We start from the raw sequence: 27,841 nt of genomic DNA, 5'->3' as shown, positions 1-27,841 counted from the left end.
CTAAGTGTAGACCGAGTAGAGCAGGGGGCTAAGCACCCAGCCTTGTGCTGACGGAGATTGTGGAGGAGATGTTGCTGCCAATCCCAATTGACTGGGGCCTGCGAGTGAGGAAACTGAGGATCCAATTGTACAAGGAGGTATTGAGGCCAAGGCCTTGAAGCCTATTGATTAGTTTTGAGGGGATGATAGTACTGAATGCCGAGCTGTAGTCAATAAAGATGCATCTTTGCTGCCCAGATGTTCCAGGGTTGAGCGAAGACCCAGTGAGACGGCATCTGCCGTGGACCTGTTGCTCCGGTAGGTAAATTGGAATGGCTTCAAGTTGCTTCTCATGCAGGAATTGATCTGTTCCTTTGTCAAAAGGCTTCATTACTGTGGATGTAAGTGCTGCAGTTATTACCCTCAACCATCAGGCTCTTGAACAAACTTTACTCAACTTCACTTATCCCATCACTGAACCTATGGACTAACTTTCTTTCTTTATTATCATTATTTCTTGAGTTTTGTATTTGCACAGTCTGTTATCTCTGGCACATTGGTTGATCACCCAAGGTGCTGCAGTCTTTCATTGACTCTGTTATAGTTATTATTCCATGATGGATTTACTGGGTATGCTCACAAGAAAACGATCCTCAGGGTTGTACATGAGGACACACGTGTACTTTGATGCCAGATTTACTTTGAACTTTAGTGTGGGTGTGCAGATCACTTACAGTGAAGTACCAGGTACAGTGGGCATTGGGCGGGTAATAGCTTGGAAAGTACGGCGTGCTGCAGTTGCCTTGAATGCCCCATTCTTCTCTCAAGGTGATGTTAGCAAAGCATTCTGAAACAAAAAAAACAAAGCCATGAGGATTTAATTTGCACATTTAAATTGGCCACCCAGCTACAGGAAAAATGGAATTAAGCTGGAGGGGATACAGGAAGGATGTTGCCCAGACTGGGGTTATGGGGAGAGACTGAATAGGCTGGACATAAACACAAGAGATTCTGAAGATGCTGGAAACCCAGAGCAACACACGAAATGCTGGAGAAACTCAGGAGGTCAGGCAGCATCTATAGAGAGGAATAAACAGTCGACAGTTCAGGCCTCAGCCATTCATCAGGACTTTTATTCCATGAAGTTTAAGAGCCTGAGAGCCTACACTCAATGATTTCGAAACAGCTTCTTCTCCTCCACCATCAGATTTCTGAACGGACAGTGAACCCATGAACACTATCTTGCTACTTCTGTTCTCTTTTTGCACAACTTCAGGGACCAATGGGCTCACTTTCAAGGACTCTTCATCTCATGTTCTCGATGCTTAGTGCTTATTTATTTGTTATTATTATTATTATTTCTTTTTCTTTCTTTTTGTATTTGTATAGAATGTTGTCTTTTGTACATTGGCTGTTTGTCCTGTTGGGGGTGGTCTTTCATTGATTCCATGGTGCTTCTTGCATTCATTGTGAATGCCCGCAAGAAAATGAACTTCAGGGTTGTACATGCTGACATATAGTGGCTATAAAAAGCATTCACCCCCCCCCCCCGGGAAGTTTTCATGTTTTATAACAATGAATCACAGTGGATTTAATTTGGCTTTTTTTTACACTGATCAGCAGAAAAAGACTCTTTCATGCCAAAGTGAAAGCAGATCTCTACAAAATGATCTAAATTAATTACAAATATAAAACACAAAATAATTGATTGCATAAGTATTCACTCCTTTAATATCACACACCAAATCATCACTGGTGCAGCCAATTGGTTTTAGAAGTCACATAATTAGTTAAATGGAGTCAAGGTGCTTCAATTGATTGTAGTAAAAATACACCTGTATCTGGAAGGCCCAACTGCTGGTGAATCAGTATCCTGGCGAAAACTACATCATGAAGAACACTCCAAGCAACTCCACACAAAGGTCAAGTCAGGAGATGGATACAAGAACATTTCCAGGTCACTGAATATCCCTTGGAGTGCAGTTAAGTCAATCATCAAGAAATGGAAAGAATATGGCCCAGCTGTAAATCTGCCCACAGCAGGCCATCCTCAAAAACTGAGTGACCGTGCAAGAAGGGGACCGGTGAGGGAGGCCACCAAGAGACCTATGACGACTCTGGAGGAGTTACAAGCTTCAGTGGCTGAGATGGGAGAGACTGCGCATACAACTGTTGCCCGGGTGCTTCACCAGTCACAGCTTTATGGGGGAGAGAGTGGCAAAGAGAAAGCCCCTGTTCAAAAAGATCTCACATGAAAGCTCAGCTAGAGTTTGCCAGGTGGCATGAGGGAGACTCTGAAGTCAGCTGGAATAAGGTTCTGTGGACTGATGAAACCAAAATTGAGTTTTTTGGCCATTAAACTAAATCCTATGTTTGGCATAAGCCAAACACCGCACATCATCAAGAACACACCATCCCTATTGTGAAGCATGGTGGGGATTACATCATGCTGTGGGGATGCTTCACTGCAGCAGGCCCTGGAAGGCTTGTGAAGGTCGAGGGTAAAATGAATGCAGCAAAATACAGGGAAATCCTGGAGGAAAACCTGATGCAGTCTGCAAGAGAACTGCGACTTGGGAGAAGATTTGTTTTCCAGCAAGACATAAAGCATAAAGCCAAAACTACACAGGAATGGCTTAAAAACAACAAAGTTAATGAACTGGAATGGCCAAGTCAGCGTCCAGACTACAATCCAACTGAGGATTTGTGGCTGGACTTGAAAAGGGCTGTTCACTCATGATCCCCATGCAATCTGACAGAGCTTGAGCAGTTTTGTAAAAAAGAATGGGAAAAATTGCAGTGTCTAGATGTGCAAAGCTGATAAAGACCTATCCAACCAGACTCAAGACTGTAATTGCTGCCAAAGGTGCATCTACTAGATACTGACTTCAAGGGGTAGAATACTTAACGTAATAATTATTTTGTGTTTTTTATATTTGGATTTAATCTAGATCACTTTGTGGAGATCTGTTTGCAACTGTCACGAGTCTTCTTCTGTTGAACTGTGTCAAAAAAAAAAAAACAAATTAATTCCACTGTGATTCAATGTTGTAAAGCAATAAAACATGAAAACTTCCCGGGGGGGGAGAGGTATACTTTTTACAGGCACTGTATATGTACCTTGATAATAAATTTACTTTGAACTTATTTCATTATTTGTGTGAGTGAGTGTGTGTGTATTATAATTTATAGTGTATTTTATGTATATTGCAATGTATTGCCACAAAACAACAAATTTCATGACATATGCCATTGATATTATTGATAAATATTATCAATGTTATCACTGTTATTGATAACAGTGATAAGTGGCTTCGTTATAGACTAGATGAGCTGAAGGGCCTGTTTCTGTGCTGTACTCCGTGACTCCATTAAACATGATTCTGAATTCTGGTTAATAATTCTGAATTATGAGGACGACAAGTTTATAAAATCATGAAGGGCAGAGACAAAGTAGCTAGTCAGTCTTCCTCGCAAGGATGGAAAGTTTAAACATTAGAGGGCACAGTTTTGAGGTGAGCGGGGAAAATGTTAAAGGACATCTGAGAGGCAGGTAAGCGAATGGAACGAGCTGTTATAGGAAGTGATAGAGGCAGGAAAAATTACATTGAAAAAATATTTGGATAGGTAATAGATAGGAAAGGGTTAGATGGGTACGGACCAATGGAAGACATAGATGGGCCAAAGGGCTGGTTTCCATGTTGTATCATCTTATAAAGTAAAGAACAGAGTTAAGTTTCTCTGAGGCTCGACAATGAGCATTACTGACTGGAGGAGACTGTTCAGCAGGGTCGGAGTGAAAGCTTCATTGACTGTACCGCTCCCCCTCCTCGGTGAGAGAGAGTGCGAGTGTGTTCTTGCAGGCAGACGGCAGGCATTGGTTTCTCACCTGGCATTGGCAGAGCCTGTGCTGAGAATCTGAAGGTCTGAGAGCTGCTGTAACGTCCCTCCTTCCAGACAATGGACATGACGTTACTGGAAGAGAGGATTTCGACTGCTGGTTCGTGCCAGTTGCATTTGTACAAGCTGGATGGAGAAAGGACAGAACTGTTTGAAAGTGGAAGAAGCAAGAAACCATCGGGAGGCCCCTCAGACGCACACAACCGTTCCGCAACTCAGTTAGATCGAGACTTCTGGATCTCCACTCCACCTACGTCTCCTAGGAATCATCCATCTCCGTCTCCAGTGCTCGCAGTCTGATCAGCCTGTGGAGGTTGGAGGGAGTTCCTCACTGACTCCGTGAGGAGGTCCCCGGTGCTGCTGTGAAGGTCCCAGCTTTAGTTTGGATGTGAAGGCCCCCTCCTGTACACTATGGAGAATTCAATGGTTCAAAGCTTCACTTATTATCAAAGGCTATAACTCTGAAATTGTTCTTCTCCATGATTCTTCCTCTCAAACCCCCATGAGGCATCTCAATCACATCACTTACTTTCAGTCATACTGAACAAACTGGTCTGAGTGAACTCTCCCCTTAATTTAACTCTTTCAGCAGGATCTGATTGACATAATCAGAGTCACAGGCCCTTCAGCCCAACTGTCCCCTGCTGACCAAGCCTAGTTAAGCTAGTCCCATTTTGCCTATATCCGACTAAACCTTTCTTATCCATGGCCCTGTCCAAACAGGTTTTAAAATATTATAACTGTGCCCTCCTCCACCACTTCCTCTGGCAGTTCGTTCCACATACCTCCCACCCACGTTGGCCTTTAGTATGTTATTTATTTAGTTAGTTATTTAGTGATTTATTTAGCTACCTAATTAATTATCTATTTAGTCATCCTTTTGCCAATCACCTGTCCAGCTCTTGGCTCCATCCCTTCCCCTCCTGTCTTCTCCTATCATTTTGGATCTCCCCCCCTCCCCCTTCCACTTTCAAACCTCTTACTAACTCTTCCTTCAGTTAGTCCTGACGAAGGGTCTCGGCCTGAAACGTCGACTGTACCTATTCCTAGAGATGCTGCCTGGCCTGCTGCGTTCACCGGCAACTTTGATGTGTGTTGTTTAATTGGTTAGTTATCAATCTAGTTAGTTATTTACTTCGTTATAAATTTAGTGAGTTACTCAGTTAACTATTTAGTTACTTATGTAATTGGTCATCTATCGGTTAGTTATTTCGATACCTATTTAGTTAGCTATTCTTTCATCCATTCATTGAGATACAGAACAGAATTGGCCCTTCTGGACCTTCGAGCTGCTCCACCCAGCAACCCCCGATTTAACCCTAGCCTAATCGCAGGGCAATTTACCGTGACCAATTAACACCACCACTGGTTTACCTTTGGTCTGTGGGAGGAAACAGAACCACGGAGAAAACCCACGCATTCAGTGGGAAGAACGTACAAACTCCTTAGCGATGATGTCAGAGCTGAACTCTGAACTAGTATAGCATAATAGTGTCACGCTAACTGTTACGTTACCGTGGCGCCCCTAGTACCCTTTAAATATTTCCCTGGTTTCAGATTCTTAGGACTTTACATACCGCTATAATCCTCCGACACTCTAGGAGAAAATGTCCCAGCTTATCCTTTCTCTCCTTGCATCTCAAGCCCTCCTGTCCTAACAACACACACAAAATGCTGGAGGAACTCGGCGTCTATGGAGGGGACTAAACAGTCGACATTTCCAGCTGAGACCCTTCATCAGGACCGGAGAGAAAGGGGGCAGAAGCCTGAATAAGAGATGGGAGGGGGAGGGGAGGCGTACAGGCTGGCAGGTGACAGGTGAGATCAGGTGAGGGGGGAGGTAGGTGGGCAGGGAGGGGGGATTGAAGTATGAAGCTGGGACGTGATGGGTGGAAGTAATAATGGTGGTGTATGGCATTGGGCTAAGGTCAGCTCCACCACCATATTTGCTTGCTGATGACACCGCTGTCCTTTATCGGATCAAAGGGGATGATGAATTGACATATCGGATGGAGCTTTAAAATCTGGCTGAATGATGCCGCAATAACAACCTCTTATTCAACGTCAGCAAAGCTAAGATGATTATTGACTTCAAGAGGAAGAAACCGTAGGTTCATGAGCTAGTCCTCATTGGTTGATTAGAGGTGAAGAGGGTCTTTAAATTTCTTAAACTTAAATCAGTATTTAAGTGCTATTACAAAGAAGGAAGGCATGGCAGAATAGAAGAAATTTTATTCCTTAGCGGATGGCACAGATTCAGCATTCCATCTAAAACTCTGACAAACTTCTATAGGTCCACAGTGGAGAGTATCCTGACTGGTTGCACCATGGCCTGGTATGGAAACATCCAATGCCCAGGAATGGAAAAGTCTACCGAAAGTGATGGATAAGGTCCAGTCCATCACAGGAAAAATCTTCCTCACCCATTGAGCAAGTCTACAAGGAGCACTGCTACAGGAAAGCAGAATCCACCATCAAGAACCTCCACCATCTAGGCCATGCTCTCTTCTTGCTGCTGCTGAGGGAAGGAGGGACAGGAGCCTTAGGTTCCACACCACCCGGTTCAGGAACAGTTATTACTCCTCAACCATCAGGCTCCTGAACTAGCGTGGATAACTTCACTCACCTCAACAATGAACTGACTCCACAGCGTATGGACTCACTTTCAAGGACTTTACAACTCATGATCTCAGTATTATTTATTTTTAATAACTTTGGTTTCTTTTTGGTATTTGCTCAGCTTGTTTTCTTTTGCCCATTGGGGTTTGTCAGTCTTTGCATAGTCTTTCATTGATTCTATTGTATTTCTTTGTTCTACTGTGCACACTTGCAAAAAATTAATCTTAGGTTAGTATATGGTGACATACACGTAGCTTGATAATAAAGTTACTTTGAAGGATTGAAGAAGGAGGAATCTGATAGGCGAGGACATTATTCCCCTTCGTGACTTGCTGAGTTGCTCCAGCATTTTGTGTGCGTTGCTCAAGATTTTCAGCATCCGTCAAATCTCGTGTTTATAACATCCTTGTGAATCTTTTCTGGACCCTTTCCAGCTTAATGACATTCTTCCTATTGCTCGGTGACCAGAACTGCATACAATAGTCCATGTGTGGTGTCCTGTGCAGTTGTAACAGGATGTCCCAGCTCCTGTACTTTGTGCCCTGGCTAACGAAGGTAAGCATGCCAAATGCCTTCTTCACTACTGAATCTAGCTACAGCAGCACTTTCAATGGACTATGAACATAACCCTTAGCCTCTCTGTTGCACAACATGCCCCCAAGTCCTGCCACTTGCATTTAATTCCTGCGCCAGCTTTTTAATCCCACACTTTGCACATGGCTGCCCTAGTTTGGGCTTGAAAGATTAGCTTTATTTGTCACAGATGCATCGAAACAGACTGTGCAATGGGTTGCTTTGCGTCAACGACCAACACAGTCCGAGGATAAGTGTCGGCACACTTCCGATGCCAGTGTGACGTGCTGCAACTCCTTAACACCAACTGGGAGGGAACTGGAGCGCTCAGCAGAAACCCAGTCACCGGGCAAATGTACAAACTTCTTACAGGCAGTGGAAGGAATTGAATCATGGTCAGTGATTGCTGGCGGAGAAAGGTGAGTTTGCTAACTGCCACTTCTTCAGTCCCACGAATCGCTGCCTTTGGGAACATGGGATAGAATTCCGGGATATCCAGGTAATGTCTCAGAGTTCCCCTGGAGACCCGCTCCACAATCACAGACTGAAAATAAAAATGAGAAGTGATAACTGCCGATGGGACATTAGCTGTCTAGACTTTGACACTCCTCTCTCCTAGTCCAACCATACTCCTTCCGAACACTGGGCTCTCCACTCCCTCTGCTCCGATCCTAACCTCACCATCAAGCCCGCAGATAAGGGAGGTGCTGTAGTAGTCTGTTGTACTGAGCTCTACCTTGCGCCAACTCACAGACACCTCCTCTTACTTAACCCTTGAACAGGACCCCACTAGCAAGCACCAGGACATTGTCTCCCACACCAACCTTATTGACTGTGGGGATCTCCCATCTACCACCACCAACCTCAGAGCTCCCCACACCTCTCAGATCTACTCCTCAGCTTCTTCTCTCCAGTCCTGCCAAGGGTCTCGGCCTGAAACATCAACTGCACTTTTTTTCCTACAGATGCTGCCTGGCCTGCTGAGTTCCTCCAGCATTTTGTGTGTGTTGCTTTGGATTTCCAGCATCTGCAGATTGTCTCTTGCTTGAGAAATGATAAGCCCGGGGAATGGGTGACTGGTTTGATCTCTGGAAGTCAGTGACACGGAATTGGATCCTGCAAAATTTCATGGAATACAAATCAATAGCACAGGTTACTAGCCTGGTTCATTCCCATCCTTCAGGGATCAAAATCACAGGGAACAAATTCAAAGCTCAAAGTAAATTTATTATCTATGTACATATCTGTCACCATATACAACCCTGGGATTCATTTTCCTGTGGATATTCACAATAAATACAAGAAACACAATAGAATCAATGAAAGACCGCACCCAACAGGAAAATCATTTTTAAAGACTCTTCATCTTATGCTCCTGATATTTATTGCTTATTTATTTATTATTTATTATTTTGTATTTGTATAGTTTGTGGTCTTCTGCACTCTGGTTGAATCCTAATTGGGCAGTCTTTCATTGATTCTGTTATAGTTACTCTTCTATAGATTTATTGAGTATGCCCGCAAAAAATGAATCTCAGCATTGTATATGGTGACATATACAGTATATACTTTGATAATAAAATTTACTTTGAACAGACCAAGAATGTGCAAAAGACAGCAAACTTTTTGCAAATACAAAAATAAAAACTAACAATAATAATAATAAATAAATGAGCACTAAATCTTGAGAACATGAGGTAAAGATTCCTTGGAAGTGTGTCGACAGGCTGTGGGAGCAGTTCAGTGACGGGCAGGTGAAATTGAACGAAGCTATCCCTTCTGATTCAAGAACTATCGGAAATCGGAGGTGGAAAGAAACCTGGGAGTCCTTGCGCAGGATTCCTTAAAGGTTAACTTGCAGGTTGAGTCAGTGGTGAGGAAGGCAAATGCAGTGATGACATTCATTTCAAGAGGACTAGAATATAAAAGCAATCATGTAATGCTGAGGCTTTATAAGGCACTGGTCAGACTGCACTTGGAATATTGTGAGCAGCTTCAGACCCCATATCTAAAAAAATGTGTTAGCATTGGAAAAGGTCCAGAGGAGGCTCACAAGAATGATCCTAGGAATGAAACATATGAGGAGAGCTGATGGCTCTGGGCCTGTACTTGCTGGAGTTTAAAAGAATGAGGGTGGATCTATTGAATATTGAAAGGCCTCGATAGAGTGGACGTGGACAGGACGTTTCCGAAAGTGGGAGAGTCTAGGACCAGAGGGCATGGCCTCAGAATAGAAGATGTCGAAGTGGAATTTCCTTGGAGAGAAGATGATGAAACTGTGGAAATCATTGCTGTAGATGGCTGTGGAGGCCAAGTCATTGGGAAGTTGATAGGTTGCAAGGTTGTCAAACGTTACGGGGAAAAGACAGGAGAATGGAGTTGAGAGGGGAAGTAAATCAGCTGTGATTGAATGGCAGAGCAAACTCGTTGAGCTGAATGGCCTGATTCAGCTCCTATGCCCCGGTCTTTATTCACTCTCATCTATACGTGACGTCTGACCCACCAAATGTACTCCTGGTTACGGGGAAAGGGGGTGTGGTGGGGAGGAAGGCGTACTCAGATGACGAGCAGTAATTGACAGTGTTTCCTGTGCCAGCCACACCCCATGACCGGAGAGATAACTGAACAGCGACTCACGAGGTGAGGAGGTTCATTTGGCTGACTGTGATCTCGTTGTACACCAAGATGCGGTCCTGGCAGTAGTCCTTCACCCATTCCAGCCTCAGCTTCAGGAGGTGCCCGGCGGGACCTTGCAGGTGCCAGAAGCAGCTCTTGTACTTGGTGTCAGGACCGCTCAGCCTGATGCTGTTTGTGGTGCCGATGAAGTAATAACTGTGGCATTCTGCAGGCAAGGAAAGGAAGGACAGGTGTGAGTCCGGAGAGAAGAAAAGACAACTTTTAAAGCCAAAGGTTTCAAAGTTTCAAGTACATTTTATTATCCAAGTGCATATGTGTCACCATATACAACCCTGAGATTTATTTTCCTGTGGGCATTCACAGTAAATCTATAGAATAGTAACTATAACTTCAATGAAAGATCAAACAGAGTGCAGAAGACAACAAACTGTGCAAATTCAAATATAAATAAATATCAAGAACATGAAATAAAGAGTCCTTAAAGTGAGGTCATTGGTTGCAGGAACATCTCAATGGATGGACAAGTGAGTGTAGTTATCCCCTTTTGTTCAAGAGCCTGATGGTTGGGGAGTAGTAACCTCCATTGAATCTGGTAGTGCGAGCCCTTAGACTCCTGTACGTTCTACCTGACAGCAGCCGTGAGAAGAGAGCACTGCCTGGGTGGTGAGGGATCTCTGGTGATGGATGCTGCTTTCCTACGACAGTGTTTCATGTAGATGTGCTCAACGGCTGGGAGGACTTTACCCGTGATGTTCTGGGCCAAGTCCACTACCTCTTGTAGGATTTTCCATTCAAAGGCTTTGCTGATATTAACCAGTCACAAGGGTGTAGTTGACTGACATGGGCTCAAAGGGCTGGAAAGGTCTGTTCCTGCGATGTAATCTCTAAATAAATAAACTGCCTATTGTGGTCATCGAGCAATCCAGTGGATATAATAACAATAGAAAACATACAACCACCCTGAAATCTCTACCCCCAAACATGTGCCCTGGCGCTCAGGATCTGACCCCGTCTCTAGCTCCCTCTCTGCACATCTAACTGACTCACATTCTGAACCAATGAATAAGCCAGGTGCTGGACAGCCATGATTTCTGACCAATCAGATGCTAGATTGTTGGAGTCATACTGTACTTGGCAAAGTATCTTCCTACCCTCAATGGGATGGGAAGTGATGCCAAATTTCTGATCCATGGAAAATGGAGACCATAGGTGTCTCTCTGTCATGGAGAACTTTTTTTGTGATCAAAGTTAAACTTAAAAGATTTATTTAGAACATGAGACATAGGCATAGCAGCAGAAGTAAGCCATTCAGCCCATTGAGTCTACTCGGCCATTCTATCATGGCTTATTTATTTTCCCTCTCAACCCCATTCTTGGCATGTGAACTGTTTGTCTTTCAGCCATCCAAGGCAGTGAGATGTTTTCACAGTCCACCTATTGACTCGTTAACAGGAGGACTGGAGCTGGGTACATCTGAACCTTTGTGGAAAGAGGAAAGAGTAGAAATAAAAGTACAAAACCAGAAACCTCAAATCGCAGTGGGTTCTGGTTAATTGGGACACATTGGAACCTCTACATTTTGGCCCAATTAAATGGCTGCCTCAATTAGCCAAAGTTTCATGCAAATAGGTAAAAAGGCATAAAAAAAGACAAACTGAGTAACAAGTTATGTATTTAAATGTAATACAGAATACATTAGAACACTACCAATAGTTCTACAGCACTATAAAACTGTGTATTAGTTCCTAATAGTTATCAACTGAGGACTTCATCCAGTGTATGCAATGAACAAAATCAGTGCAGATATCTAGTGCAGTTAATGGACTGCCTTTGTACAACACTATCGATGGTTGCACACTCCAAATCTTCATTTTCATTGTAATATTGAAGATGATTTTTGATACATTCTGTAAGGGGGTTTTGTCTTTTATGTTACTGTGTAGGCCAATTAAAGTGGCTTCTTTGTTATGTTAAACGCTGAGAAAGTTCTTGCGCTGGCAGTTTGTTTTGGATTATCTACTGATAAGAGGACAAATGAACCAATTGGGTTAGTTGTTATGCCTGTGGGGTGTCTGTAAGAGATTGTATGCGTGGGGTTTTGGGGGGAGAAGGTGGGAGGGAGAGACAGAGGATGGACCAGGTGCTGTGATGTCCGCTAACGGGGTTGGACCCCGAGCAGGGCGTTCGGCGAGGAGATGAGATGGAAATGGACTCGTGTGGAGCGTCTGGTCGACCACCGTTGTTAGTCCCAGGCGGCCGGTTGAGGTGGTCCGAGGGGTCGCAGGGTGAAGAAGAAGGGTCCTAAGTTGCAACTGTTTGTGCACGAAGAGATTGAACTTTGCTAAGTGTGGCGCTGTTTATTTTCCTTTTGCATTTTATTCTCTATTAATTATATAGTTCCAGTAATATCTATAAACTGTAAATCATTTATTCGCATCTGGTGTGTTGTCTGTTATTTGGGCGGGGTGGGGTACATCACACAGCATCCACACAAACTAATTACCCAGTTTGGTGGGCCGAGGGCTGTTTCCCTAGATGACAGTGAGCCGAGCGACCCTGAGGGTGGCCAGGGGGACTACACTTCAAATTCTCCATATTTCTTAACTTGTTGAAGAAATGAAATCATTTCATTTTACATTTCCTGGCAGTTTCCAGCATCTCCAAGCCTGAATGCTTGAAACCACAGTGAGTAAAACAGTTCTGAATTGTCTCACTGCTTATTTCTCACCAACCATCAGTGACAAAAATCACTGCTTTTTGAACACAAACACACACACATCTGACACTATTTAAAAACTGTTTACCCTAAGCATGGTGTAGCGTCTAACGACCACACAAGCGGAGGTGACTGACACTAGTTAGAACCTGTTTGGCAATAGTCTGCTGCCCCAATTAAGCAGTATGGTGTCTAAATAAACAATTTTCTCAATTAGTTTTTGTTCTTTAAGACTTGTAAATGCTACCCTGATTAACCGACGGCCCAATTAACCGGAATCGACTGCAAATTAGCATTTTGAAATGAACAATGTACACGTCTAAGTGATGTTAAGTTTGTAATGCACTATGCTACTGCTGGGGTATGTATGCTTGTGACAACAATAAATTTACCTATACATAGAACGTTACAGCATAGTGCAGGCCCTTCAGCTTGTGATGCTGTGCTGACCTTTTAACCGACTTTACGATCAGTCGAACCCTTCCCTCCGACATAATCCTCCATTTTTCTATCATCCACGTGCCTATCTAAAAGTTTCTTAAACGCCCCTAATGTATCTGCCTCTAACACCACCCAAGGCAGGATGCTCTATGCACCCATCACTCACTGTGTAAAGAACTTACTCCTGAAATTCCTCCCCATACTTTCCTCCACCCACCTTAAAATTATGCCCCCTTGTATTAGCCATCTGTGCCCTGGGGAAAAAAGTCTCTGGATATCCACTCCATCGATCCTCTTGTACATCTCTATAAAGTCACCTTTCACCCTCCTTCACTACAAAGAGAAAAGACCGAGCTCGCTCAGCCTATCCTCATAAGACATGCTCTCTAGTCCAGGCAGCACCCTGGTAAATCTCCTCTGCACCCTCTCCAAACTTCCCATTATCTTTGTATTAGCCATTGCTGTCCTAGCTGCCCACTCAAACTATGCGTCCTCAAACTTCAACTAATAAATACAATAGTCATAGTCATACTTTATTGATCTCAGGGGAAATTGGTTTTCGTTACAGTTGCACCATAAATAATTAAATAGTAATATGTAAATTATGCCAGGAAATAAGTCCAGGACCAGCCTATTGGCTCAGGGTGTCTGACCCTCCAAGGGAGGAGTTGTAAAGTTTGATGGCCACAGGCAGGAATGACTTCCTATGACGCTCTGTGCTGCATCTCGGTGGAATGAGTCTCTGGCTGAATGTACTCCTGTGCCCAACCAGTACATTATGTAGTGGATGGCAGACATTGACCAAGATGGCATGCAACTTGGACAGCATCCTCTTTTCAGACACCACCGTCAGAGAGTCCAGTTCCATCCCCACAACATCACTGGCCTTACGAATAATAGATACAGTAATTAGATCAAGGCAAAACAGAGTGGTGCATAGACTGTAGTGTAATATAATGTAGAGCAAAATTAAATGCTTAAGTGACAATAATGGAATAAATGCCCATTATCAAGGATCCCACCACCCAGGCCGTGCTCTCTTCACGCTGCTGCCACACCACACCAGAAGGTATCCCACACCACCGGGTTCAGGAAGTTATTACCCCTCAGTCATCAGGCTCTTGAACCAAAGGGGATAACTTCACTCAACTTCACTCACCCCATCACCCAAGTGTTCCTACAGCAAATGGATTCAGTTTCAAGGGCTCTTCAGCTCATGTCCTCGATATTTATTTCTTATTTGTTTATTTTTTCTCTTTATTTAGTATTTGCACAGTTTGTTTTCCTTTGCACACTGGTTGTTTGTCTGTCCTGTTGGGTGTGGTCTTTCAGTGATTCTATTGTGTTTCTTGTACTTACTGTGAATACCCGCAAGAAATTTTATGTATTGCACTGTACTGCTGCCACAAAAAAAAATTCATGACATATGTGAGCGATCATAAACCTGATTCTGATATGGGTCTGTATTGTGGACTGAGAGTGGGGAGGAGGCAGGGATAGGGGAATCCTGGTTGGGAAAAGGGGAAGGGAGCAGGAAGCACCAGAGAGACATTCTGTAATGGTCAATAAACCAATTGTTTGGAATCAAATGAGCTTGCCTGGTGTCTCTGGGCTGGGTGTGTCTGTACCCTTGCCACCTCCTGCCCCGCAACTCCTTCTCTGCCACCTGTCCCCATACCCCTCCCATGGCGCCCCACCCTCACCATTCCCAACATCCTTTGCTCCTGCCAGATTTACAAACTTACTCTCCGCTCCACGTTGGCAAACACAGAACTGTGCGATAGCCTTGGGCACTCTAGCTATATAAATGTGCCTAAGACCTTGCACAGCACTGTATACGGTGACATATATGTACTTTGATAATAAATTTATTTTGAACTTTGAACAGAGAGAAGAGTCTGAGAATGTTTCACGTCGCCAGGACGGGGATGAGAAAGCTGTGGTTCTGCTCACCACAGCCCTTACCTGCTGCTGATATCAAGGTCTCAAGTTCATATTTCGATAAATCTGTCAAAGTAAAAAGAAATGCAATGTCACTGGGGTTTTATTTAATTTTTAATTTATTCAGAGATACAGCGTGGAATAGGCCCTTCCAGCCCTTTGAGTCACACCGCCCAGCTACCCCCGACTTAACCCTAGCCTAATCACGGGGCGATTTACAGTGAGCAATTAACCACCAAGCAATACGTTAACACCTCACACTTGTCGGCATTGAACTCCCACTGCCACTTTTCAGCTCATTTTTCCAGCTGGTCCAGATCCCTCTGCAAGCCAAAATAGTCTTCCTCCCTGCCCACTACAGCCCCAGGGTGCGGCCTGGACTGTAGGACATGCGCGGGAGGGCTGTGCAAGGAAGGGCTTTTCTCTTTGGAGGGAAAGCGGATAAGAGGTAGAAGGTTATGAAAGGCATTGATAGATTTGACAGACAGCCCTTTTTTTCTAGAGTGGTAATGGCTAATACCAGAGGATACTCATTTAAGGCGGGGTTCCCAGCCTGGGTCCACAGACTCCTTGCTTAATGGTATTGGTCCATGGCATAAAAAACGTTGGGAACCTCTGTTTTAAAGTGAGTGGACAAAAGTTTTGGGGAGATATCAGAGGTTGATTTTTTTTTAAACAAAGAGTGATAGCTGTCTGGAACAGGCTGCCGAGGGTGGTGGTACAGGCAGATGCGTTAGGGGTGTTTAACAGACCCTTAGATAGGCAGATGTAAGAAAAATGGAGGGTTTTGAAGGAGGGAAGGGTTAGATCGATCGCTAAATGATAGGCTAAACATAGTGGGCCGAAGGGCCTGTACTGTGCTGTAATGCTCTATGTCCTATAATTCACCCTACCCTGTTCCACCCTGTATGTTTATTATTTTTTATTGAGATACAGTGTGGAACAGGCCCTTCGAGTCACGCCGCCCAGCAATTTAACCCCAGCCTAATCACGGGACAATTTACAACGACCAATTAACCTACCAACCAGTACGTCTTTGGACTGTGGGAAGAAACTGGAGCAGCCACACTTTCCATGGGGAAATGTACAAATTCCTTACAGGTGACGATGAGAATTGAACCCGGTCGCCTGTACTGTAAAGTGTTGTGCTAACCACTACATAACCATGGTGCCCTCTGTCCCTCTATTCCCTGCCTGCATGCGTGTCTGCCTAAACGCCCCGAACATTGCTTTCATATCCATTTCCACCAGCTCTCTTGGCAAAGAAAGGTTCTGACTTTCTACCTTATCTACCCCCCCCCCGAATGTTTTTATAAACCCTAACAGCCTCCGACCTTCAAGAGAAGACAACCCTAATCTGTGTGGCTTCCTTGTATATCTCATACCCTCTAATCCAGGCAGCATCCTGGTGACATAGACAAAATGCTAGAGGAACTCCAGGAAAATGCTAGAGGAACTCCAGCATTTTGTGTGTATTGCTTGGATTTCCAGCATCTGCAGAGTTTCTCTCGTTTGTGATTGCATCCTGGTGAACCTCTTTTACACACTTTCTAAAGCGCCCACACCCTCCCTGTAATGGTGCGATCAGAACCACACTCAATATCCCAATGGTAGCTTAGCTACAAATGTCATAGAACTAAAACACGAGGCCATACATTTATGGCGAGAGGGTGTCCTGTTAGGGCATGGTTTATCCTGCTTGTCGAAAGTCACTTTATCATGATCGATTAGTTTAGAAACTGCAGCTGCTTTTCTCATTGGTTAGCTGCCTGGTGTCCAATTTCAAATATCCCAGGTATAAAATAACACGTGGAAGTGGCTTGCTCTCTCTTCCTTTGTTTAAGGCAAGCAGTGCACATGGCCATTGGGAAGGTATGCTCTGTGCGCACTTTTAGCTAAGTAGGTTTGTTGAATATTCAACTTTGTAATTCCATAACTTGGAGAGCATGAATGTTTGGTCGAGTTTTTACTGTTTGTAAATAGATAACTAATATACTTATTCACAGTGTTTTATGTCATACTTGCCTGGCTCGCAAACCTGATTTAATGTTACGGGGTGGGGGAAGTTTAAGGGAAATGGGAGGGTGTGCAAGCTTTTTATTAGGGCTCAGCATTAGCAGCTCCACAGTGAAGAGAGAGTGGAAAACATCAAGTTCCTTGGGGTGCAGATCTCGGACAATCTCACCTGGTCCAGGAACACCACTGGGATTGTGAAATGTGCCCAGCAGAGATTGCACTTTCTGAGGAAGCTTAAACAAGCATCACTCCCCACTAACATCTTAACTACATTCTACAGAGGCGTGGTTGAGAGTGTGCTGACCTTTTGCATCACAACCTGGTACTCCAGCTGCAGTGCTGTCGACAAAAAAGCCTTGCAGAGGGTGGTTAGGGGAGCAGAGAAGGTTATTGGGGTCTCCCTACCTCTGTCCAAGACCTCTTTCAGAGTTGATGCCTCCAGAAAACACGATACATCATTAAAGACCCCTCACACCCTCTCCATGAACTGTTTGTTCTTCTGCCATCAGGCAAACATTACAGGAGCATCAAAACTAAAACCACAAGGCTACTAAACAGCTTCCTCCCACAGGCAGTCAGACTGCTAAATAGCTGCTCTACCTGACTCTGCTTTGGACACTTTTAACTTGCACTGGACACTTACAACTTGATTTTAACTGACATGTGGCTGTGTTTTACTATTTATTGTTATGTTTATTATTTAGTGTTGCGTTTGTTATGTTATGATTGCACTGCTCCTGGGAAACGCTGTCTCATTCTGCCCTGCAGAGCTGATGTACAGTGAGAATGACAATAAAGTTTTTTGAATCTTTGAATGGTAGATGCCTGAAATGGACTGCGAGGGGTAGTGGAGGGAACAGATGCAGTAGTGGCACTCAGTGGAAGAACAAAGAGGACCAGGGCAATGCAGGGACTTGGGCTATTATAATTAAAGCAACACACACAAAATGCTGGAGGAACTCAGCAGGCCAGGCAGCATCCATGGAAAAGAGTACAGTCGACGTTTTGGCTGAGTCCCTTGTTTGTGATTAGATTATTATTAATATCAGTTTTTCTCTTTTCACTGTTTATTTTTCTGAAATCATCACCATACGTTTATTTGTGCTGTGCGCTGGTGGTCATGTGTTTTGCACCTCGGCCCTGTTAGGCTATATTCATGTAGGGTTGAATGACAATTAATGTTTCAATTTGAACTTCAAACTTCTTTAAAAGGCCATCTGAAAGATAAGTGGAGGTGCAGGGAATGAAGGGGTATGGATCACGTACAGCCAGAAGAGATTTAGTCTAATCTTTCATCGCGCTCAGCACAGACGTCGTAGGTGCAGGGTCTATTTAGAGACACAGAGTGGTAACAGGCCCTTTCAGCCCAACGAGCCTGGGCCGCCCAATTACACCCGTTTGACCAATAAACCTACTAACCGGCACGTCTTTGGAATATGGATGGAAACGGCCGAGTCACAGGGAGAATGTACAAACTCCTTACAGGCAGCAGTGGGAATTGAACCGGGGTCACTGGCCTGGCAATAGCATTACATTAACCACTGTGGGTCTGCTCCTGTGCTGCACTGCTTCATGTTCTGGAATAATCAGCAGCAGTCACGGTACTATTGGTGTCCGAGGGACGGACTTGCAAAAGGTAAAACTGGCTTAGCCATTTACTTCCATTAAAAAAAGTCTTCCACAGCCGGCGTTAATCAATTGTCGTGTATTGGCTGCAGGTTATACAATCTGTGCTTCTGTCAGTGGATCTACTTGTGTGGGGGTTGGGTATATCAACAGGCAGGTAACACTCAATGTAAGACCAGACAAATTTCTCTTCCCCAACCCCCAGCCCCAACAACTAATACTCAGGAGAATGCTCAGAGGAACTCACTGCTTATCTTAGTTGACTCCAGCTGGATCTGGTAATCTGTTGATTCTTGAGATTCAAAAAGGTTATTGATCGATGCCTTTACCAAGTCACTGTTGATTTCGTTTTCTTTGGTAGCTTTTACTTGAAAGGCCACCCAGAAATATGTCAGTAGGCTGCCCTTCCTGGTGGAGGATGAGAGCTTCAAGTTCACATTCAAGTATCATTCAACCATAAATGCCTACAGCCAAACAAAAAGCATTTCTCTGGGGCCAAGGAGCAAAGTACACTACCAACAGCACATGGCACAAATAGTATATATGATTACAATTTCAATAAACCATACACAAGTCCCCGAGTTGTCCTGGTCCAGATTATTCTCCCATTGGCGAACACTAGAGGGCCAGCCCCAATTTAGTACAGAATCGAGCTTAACGTGGATAGTGATATTAAAGATTAAAGGTTTCCTTTCCACATCCCATTGGCAATTCTCTGTCCATGACTGCAAGGAACCACAAATAATCGTAAACAGAAGAGATTCTGCAGATGCTGGAAATCCAGAGCACCAAACACAGAATGCCGGAGGAACACAGCAGGTCAGGCAGCGTCGACGTAAGTGAATAAACAGTCGATATTTTAGGCCGAGACCCTTCATCAGGAATGGAAAAGGAAGCGGGGGAGATGCCAGAATAAAAAGTTGGGGTTGGAGAAGGTGATGGGTGAAGCTAGGTGAGTGGGAAGGGTCCAGGGCTGGAGAAGAAGGAATCTAATAGGAGAGGAGAGTGGACCATGGGAGAAAGGGAAGAAGGAGGGGCACCAGGGGGAGGTGAAAAGCAGGAGAGAAGAGGTAAAAGGCCCAATCGGGGAATAGAAGAAGAGGGTAAAAAAAATTACCAGAAGGAGAAATCAATGTTCATGCCATCACCTTGGAAGCTACCTAGAGAGAATATGAGGTGTTGCTCCTCCACCCTGAGAGTGGCCTTATCGTGAGGCCACGGACTAACATGTCAGACCAGGAACAGTTGGGAATTAAAATGGTTGGCCAACAGGAATTCCTGCTCTTGGTGGAGGGAGCAGAAGTGCTCAACGACGGGGTCCCCCAATTTACACTGAGTCTCATCAACATAGAGGAGGTCACATTGGGAGCACCAGTCACAAAAGACGAGCCTAATAGATTAGCAGGTGAAGTGTTGCCTTACCTGGAAGGACTACTTGTGGCCTTGAACGGAGGTGAGGGAGGAGGTGAATGGGCAGGTGCAGCACTTAGGCTGCCTGCAGGGTAAGTGCCTGGAGGGAGATTAGTGGGGAAGGACGAAGGGAGAAGGGAACTGTGGAGGGAACAATCCTTGCAGAAACTGGGGTTGGGGGGTAGGGGAGAAAAAGATATGCTTGGTGGTAGGATCCCTTTGGAAATGGCAGACATTGTGGAGAATAACGTGTTGGATGTGGAGGCAAAATTGATGAAATTGACAAGCTCAGCATGGGTACAAGAAGCAGCTGTCAATGTGGCACAGGAAGAGTCGGGGAGCATTTCTATGGAAAGCTTGGAACATGGATTGTTCTACGTGGCCGAGGAAAAGGAAAGCATAGCTGGGGTCCATGCAGGTGCCTATGGCTACCCCTCGGGTCTGAAGAAAGGAGCTGAGGGTGAGGGCGAGGACCAGTCTGACAGATAGAGGAAGAAAGTAGTGGAGGGGAATAGTTGGGTCTTTTATTGACGAAGAAGTAGAGAGCTTTAAGGCCTTCTTCTTGGGTAATTAGAAGTGTATAGGAACTGATTCTTGAATCTCATATTCCGTCTTGGTAGCCTCCAACCTGAAAATCCACTTCTCCTTCCCTCCTTCTTCCCTCTTTTTCTATTCCCTCTTACCTCTTCTCCTCACCTGCCTATCCCCTCCCCCTGGGTCTACTCCTTCTTCCCTTTCTCCTATGGTCCACTCTCCTCTCCTATCAGTTTCCTTTTCCTTCCAGTCCTTTACCTGTCCCACCCACCTTTCTTCACCTATCATCTTCTAGGTAGCCACCCTCCCCTCTCCCCCCACCACCTTTTAATTATGGCATCTTCCTCCTTCCTTTCCAGTCCCAAAGAAGGGTCTCAGCCCGAAACGTCGACTGTTTATTCATTTTTATAGATGCTGCCTGACCTGCAGAGTTCCTCCAGCATCTTGCGTTTGTGCTGCTCTGGATTTCCAGCGTCTGCAGAATCTCCCGTGTTTATATTTGATGCATGTCACTGTATGCTTTGATGCGTATGTGACAAATAAAGCAAATCGCATCGAAATCTGGAAGGACACCATTAAGGACGCAGAAGAGATATACAAGGACGTTACTGAAACTGGAGGGTTTGAATAATAAGGAAAGGCTGAGTAGGCTGGGACCATTTTTCCCCAGGATGAGGGTGGGTGAGGGGTGACCCGATGGAGGTTTGTAAAATCAGGAGAAAGGCAAGGAGGAGCAGATTCGGGAGGAGGAGTAGGCAGGTAAGGGAGGCCAAGCCTAGAGGGCACAGGAACAGAAGGAAAGAAGCAGCACCACAACTCAAAGTCAAATGTATGCATCACCATATACCATCGTCAGATTCACTTTCCTCCAGGTACTTACAGGGAAATAAAGAAATACAATAGCATTTATTAAAAAAAACAATACATAAATAAAGACTGGCAAACAACCGATGTGAGAAAAATCTGTGCAAATAAAAATTAAATAATACTGAGAACAGGAATCGTGGAGTCCCTCGAAAGTGAGTGCATACGCTGTGGAATCAGTTCATTGTTGGGGTGAGTGAAGTTATCCACACTGGTTCAGGAGCCTGATGGTTGACGGGTAATAATTGTCCCTGAGCCTGGTGGTGTGGTACGCAAGGCATTTGTACCACCACCACCACCCCCCCCCCCACCGCCTAGTGAGAAGACAGCATGGTCTGGTTGGGGGGGGGGGGGAGTCTTTGATAATGGATGCTGCTTTCTTGTATTGAGGGATAGAGTTTAAGAGTCGCGAGGTAATGATGCAGCTCTATAAAACTCTGGTTAGGCCACACTTGGAGTACTGTGTCCAGTTCTGGTCGCCTCACTATAGGAAGGATGTGGAAGCTTTGGAAAGGGTACAGAGGAGATTTACCAGGATGCTGCCTGGTTTAGAGAGTATGCATTATGATCAGAGATTAAAGGAGCTAGGGCTTTACTCTTTGGAGAGAAGGAGGATGAGAGGAGACATGATAGAGGTGAACAAGATATTAAGAGGAATAGATAGAGTGGATAGCCAGCGCCTCTTCCCCAGGGCACCGCTGCTCAATACAAGAGGACATGGCTTTAAGGTAAGGGGTGGGAAGTTCAAGGGGGATATTAGAGGAAGGTTTTTTACTCAGAGAGTGGTTGGTGCGTGGAATGCACTGCCTGAGTCAGTGGTGGAGGCAGATACACTCGTGAAGTTTAAGAGACTACTAGACAGGTATATGGAGGAACTTAAGGTGGGGGCTTAATGGGAAGCAGGGTTTGAGGGTTGGCACAACATTGTGGGCCAAAGGGCCTGTACTGTGATGTACTATTCTATGTTCTATGTATGTAAATGTGGTGGGGAGGGCTTTGACTGTGATGGACTGGGCTGCCTCCACCACCCTCTGTAGAAGTGAAATCTCACCCAGTCCCTGTACAATTGTAGGAAGATACCCCCGTTGACATACTCCAACACCACTCTGTGACTCCTCTGCGGAATCCCAGCCTGAAAGCTGTGCAACTGACCTATCCCCTTTCCCGTGGGATATCCCTGACAACCAGACTGAGAGAGGTCCTGGGAGTTCACATCACAGATGACCTCACCTGGTCCCCCAAGAGTACCTCTTTGAATAAGAAGGCAGAGCAACGCCTCCGCTTCCTGAGGAGATTGAGACAAGTGAGGCTTCCCCCACTCTACCCACCTTGACTTAATTTTACAGGAGAGTCCTGACAAGCTGCCTCTCCATCTGGTATGGGGGCAGCTGAGCAACGGACTGGAAGTCCCTACAAAGGACTGAGAGAACAGCTGAGAGCATCATAGGGGTCTCCCTATCATCCATCGGGGAGGTTTATCAGGAGCGCTGGATACACAAGGGCCCTTAGTATTATCGAGGATCCCAACCATCCATCCAGCATCCTCTTTGACTTTCTACCCTCAGGCAGGAGACTCCGATGCATAAAGACAAGAATGGCCAGGATGGGAAACAGCTTCCTCCCTCAGGCCATTAGGCTTCTGAACTCCCTGCTGCATTGTACTTGAAGTCTCACTGGTTAATCTGTCATTACCCTACAATATCTAATTCATACACTTTATTTACTTCCTTATTTTCCTAAATTAATGCGTGTTATATGTGTGTTATGTGTACTGCTGTGCTCTACACCCCGGTCCGGAAAAACATTGTCTTGTTTGACAGTGAACATGTACAGTACATAGTTAAATGACAATAAACTTAAGTTAAGGTTGGATTTAGGGCCCACACCACCAGGTTCAGGAACAGTTATTACCCTTCAGCCATCAGGCTCCTGAACCAGTGTGGATAACTTCACTCACCTCAACTCTGAACTGATTCCACAACCTACAGACTTACTTTCGAGAAGTCTACAACTTTGATTCTCAATGTGATTATTTATCTGTTTGATGAGTTACTAATTTATTATATTTATATTTGCACAGTTTGTCTTCTTTTGGATCGTGTGCTTGTTAGTCTTTGTGTAGTTTTTCACTGATTCAATTGTATTTCTTTGCTTTGCCATGAATGCCCACATGAAAATGTATCTTACATTAGTAGATGGTGACATATACAGACTTTGATAATAAATTTACTTTGAACTTTGAGCTACTGAGCCACTCCGTTGAGTTGGGGGAGAAAGGGTGCTCTTTTGGTTCAAGGCAGGAACTCTCCCCCCACCCACTGGAAAGACAGAAAGACAGAGCATTCTCACCCAAAAGTGTAGACTACTGATTTATTGTAGTACGATCCAATGTCTGAAGACAACAATGCTTCCTTGATCTAAAGAAAAAAAAGATTTGCATTAATTTAACCAGCCTTTTTTATTACTGTGTGTTTCCATAAGAGGGGGCTGAATAATTGGGGGGGGATGCAGATATTGAAGGGTTGGAGAAGGAATGGAGGGGCATATTTTCCCTCATGGAGGAATTCAATTTGTGCTGCTATCCAAAAGGTCACAGAGTCATAGAAAAGTACAGCACAGAAACCAACCCTTCGCCCCATCTAGTCCATGCCGAACCATTTAAACTGCAATCGATCCGCACTATGTCCATCGCCCTCCGTATCCCTACCATCCATATACCTATCAGAACTTCTCTTAAACATTGAAACCAAGCTTGGATGCATCACCTGTGCCCGCAGCTCATTTCACACTCTCACAGCCCTCTGAGTGAAGAAGTTTCCCCTCATGTTCCCCTTAAACCTCTCACCTTTCACCCTTAACCTCGTTTTAGTCCCATCCAACCTCAGTGGAAAAAGCCTGCTTGCATTTACCCTATCTATATCTCACATAATTTTGTGTATCTCTATCAAATCTCCTCTGAAACTTCTATGTTCCAAGGGATGAAGTCCTAATCTATTCAATCTTCAATCATAAAATTCTGTTGCATTTTGTTTTATTTTCCTACAAGAGAATGAGTTGCAAGCTCAGGTCCTGTAGACCTGGCAACAGCCTTGTAAATTTTCTCTGTACTCTTTCAACCTTATTGACATCTTTCCTGTAGGTAGGTGACCAAAACTGCCCACAATACTTCAAATTAGACCTCATCAATGTCCTACACAACTTCAACATAACATCCCATCTCCTGTACTCAATACTTTGATTTATGAAGGCAATGAGCTAAAAAGCTTTCTTTACGACCGATCTACCTGTGATGTCACGTGAATTATGAATGTGTATTCCATGGTCCCTTTGTTCTGGCACACACCTCAGTGCCTTACCGTTCACTGTGCAAGACCTACCCTGTTTGATTGTACTCCCAGTGACCATGTGTGTTTCCTCTGGGTGCTCCAGTTTCCTCCCATAGTCCAGATGTATGGGCTTGGGTTACTAAGTTGTGGGCATGCCATGCTGGAGGATTAGAAGGACTACATACAAGTACAAGGAATTAGGTGTCTTTAGCTAATTAGTTTAGCGCAAGGTTGTTGACCGAAGGGGCTGTTCCTGTTCTACTGTATGTTCTATGTTTTACATTCCATGTTCTATTCATTGAGTTGGAGAGAATACATTTAGGCTGATTTAATATTGGAGAATGTATACAGTAAACAACCTGACATTCGTACTCTTCACAGACGTCCATGAAACAAGAAACCCTAGAGAATAAAGGATAGAACGTTGAAGGATTCTGAAGGAAGTAGCTGGAGAGATTGCAGCGGCATTAACGATGATCTTTCAAGAACCGATAGATTCTGGCATTGTACCGGGTGACTGGAAAATTGCAAGTGTTACTCCGCTATTTAAGAACGGTGGGAGGCAGCAGAAAGGAAACTATAGACCTGTTAGCCTGACATCAGTGGTTGGGATGTTGTTGGAATCACAGGAGCAACAGCAAAAGCATCATTAACCCCCCCCCCTCAACCACCCGTGCCAGCAGAAGCACTGAACCGCCACGTCCCTACCAAGCAAGTAACAGCACAGGCCCCCAGGGAGATTTTGATCCAGAGCATCAAAATGACAGCCCATAAACCAGCACTTTGGTATCTCAGACAGGTTCTCTCCGGGGGAGAGGGGGGAGAGAGCGGGGAAGGAGAGAGAGGAGGGGAAAGGAGGGGAGAGCGGGGGGGAGGAGGGGGGAGGAGGGGGGAGGAGGGGAGAGGAGGGGAGAGGAGGGGAGAGGAGGGGAGAGGAGGGGAGAGGGTTTGAGTATCTCAGAAACTACTGATTTCCTGGGAATTTCATGCACAACAGTCACTGGAGTCTACAGAGAATGGTGTGAGAAACAAAAAACATCCAGCGAGCAGCAGTTCTGAGGGCAAAGATGCCTCGTTCATGAGAGAGGTCAGAGGAGAATGGCCAAGCTGACAGGAAGGCAACAATAACTCAAAAAAAACCACACGTTACAACAGTGGTGTGCTAGAGTGTCTTGGAATGCACAACACGTCAAATCTTGAACTGGATGGGCTACAGCAGCAGAAAGACATGAACATATGCTCAGAGGCCACTTTGTTATGTGCAGGAGGTACGTGATAGAGTTGCCACAGTGTGTAGGCTAAAAGGAAATGTGGGCAAAGGGGTTGGTGCAATTGCTCAGAGTGCTGGAATGGACTTAATGGGAAGAATGCCATTCTGTTGTAAAGGGTTCAGAGGAAGTTCATGAGGATGATTCTGGGAATGAAAGGGTTATGGTATGAGGAGCTTTTGGTAGCACTGGGCATGTACCTGATGGAATTTAGAAGAACAAGGGGGGACCTCATTGAAATCTATAGAGTATTGAAAGACTTAGATAGAGCAGATGTGGAGAGGACGTTTCCTACAGTGGGAGAGCACAGCCTCAGAATTGAGGGACGTCCCTTTAGAACTGAGGCAATGAGGAATTTCTTTAGTCGGAGGGTGGTGAATCTGTGGAATTCATGGTCACAAATGAGGCCGAGTCATTGGGTTTATTTGAAGTGGAGTTTGATAGGTTCTCAATTGGTCAGGTTGTCAAATGTTACAGGGAGAAGGCAGGCGAATGGGGTGGAGTGGGATACTAAATCACGATGAAATGGCAGAGCAGACTCAATGGCTGACAAATGGCCTAATTCTGCTCCTATCTCTTATGGTTATGCAGATGTTATTTTTATCAAGAGGGAGGATCTCCCAGAGATAAGGAGGAATTTCTTTTGCCAGAGGGTGGTGAATCTGTGGAATTCATTGCCACAGACAGCTGTGGAGGCCAAGTCATTGAGTACATTTAAAACAGTGGTTGATAGATTCTTGATTAGTCAGGGCATCAAAGGTTACAGGGAGAAGGCAGGAGAATGGGGTTAAGAGGGAAAATGGATCAGCTATGAATGGTCTAATTGTGTTCCTATGTCTCATGGTCTTAAAAAAAAATGACAAAAATGTCTCAAGGTACTTTGCAGGTAGGCAGTAGAGACAAGTGACGGCAGATGCATGAATCTTAAGCAACAAATGATCTGCTGGAGGAACTCAGTGGGTCAAGTGGTGTCTGGAATTATTGACACTTCAGGTTAAAACTGGCCTCAGGACTGGGGTGGGTTGTCTGAGTGCTGAGGCGGGGTTTCGAACCAAAATGTCGACAGTTCCCTTCCCCCTGTGGATGCTGCTCTGGAAGATGTACGCCATGGTCGTGTGGCGGTTAGTGTGACGCTCTTTTACTGATTTAGCGACACAGCGTGCAGTCAGTCCTTCCGGCCGTACTGCCCCAGCAACCCCCGCCAAACCTGATTAACCCTAACCTATTCACGGGACAATGCACCTACCCAGTAGTCTTTGGCCTGTTGGAGGAACCTGGAGGAACTGGCAAAAATCCACACAGTCCATGGGGAGGACCTACAGGAACACCTTAGAGAACAGCGCTGGAATTGAACTCTGAACTCCGCAACGCCCCATGCCGTAATAGCATCGCGGTAACTGCTACACTACCGCGGCACTAATACAGCTTGGGGCGTCAGAATCTTGAGTTCATCCCAATGTTATCTGTGAGGAGTCTGTCCTTCCTCCCTGTGATGTGCATGGGTTTTCTCTGGGTCCTCGGTTTCATCCTAAATCTAAAGATTTACCAATTAGGAGGTCGTTGTAAATTGTCCTGTGATTAGGCCAAGGTTAAATCAAGGGTTGATGGGCGCTGCAGATTGAAATGCCATAATGCTGTGTTGTATCACTAAATAAGTAAATTGGTTGTTGTCGTAGATACTCAAATTCACTAGCCATGTTGGTACCTTTATAATGTCTCCAAAGGCAGGGGGCAAGAATTTAAGTTCAGCTACTTTTGCAAGGACACGCCATGTACACTCATGCTACTGTTGACTAGAAAGAACGACAATGAGTGATTAGGAATGGAGGTGGCCACTTTGTGAGACTGTCCTTGCAGCCACCATTTTGTGAACTGTTTGATGCACTGATTCTTGCTCTGGGATAAGTTAATCAGATCAATTGAGCAACCCACACGAAATGCTGGAGGAACTCAGCGGGTCAGACAGCATTCACGGATACAAATAAACAGTC

At 44.8% G+C, this 27,841-nt stretch overlaps 1 protein-coding gene across 2 annotated transcripts in view; it reads right to left on the bottom strand.

The window, feature by feature from the left end:
* The window catches only part of tmprss6 (transmembrane serine protease 6), a 92,882-nt gene that overhangs the window by 37,696 nt on the left and 27,345 nt on the right, over positions 1 to 27,841 (bottom strand). For both annotated transcript variants that reach the window (XM_072271507.1, XM_072271506.1), the window contains exons 4-9: positions 23,606 to 23,673; positions 18,696 to 18,856; positions 14,831 to 14,872; positions 9,709 to 9,913; positions 3,869 to 4,005; positions 714 to 826 (exon numbers count right to left, since the gene is read on the bottom strand). In XM_072271507.1, coding sequence (XP_072127608.1) covers positions 714 to 826; positions 3,869 to 4,005; positions 9,709 to 9,913; positions 14,831 to 14,872; positions 18,696 to 18,856; positions 23,606 to 23,673 — 726 coding nt within the window. The remainder of the gene's footprint in view (positions 1 to 713; positions 827 to 3,868; positions 4,006 to 9,708; positions 9,914 to 14,830; positions 14,873 to 18,695; positions 18,857 to 23,605; positions 23,674 to 27,841) is intronic.

The sequence above is a fragment of the Mobula birostris genome, chromosome 11, assembly GCF_030028105.1.
Source record: "Mobula birostris isolate sMobBir1 chromosome 11, sMobBir1.hap1, whole genome shotgun sequence".
Classification (NCBI taxonomy): Eukaryota; Metazoa; Chordata; class Chondrichthyes; order Myliobatiformes; family Myliobatidae; genus Mobula; species Mobula birostris.
Note: the sequence above shows the minus strand (reverse complement) of the source record. Positions and strands in the feature narration are given on the sequence as shown.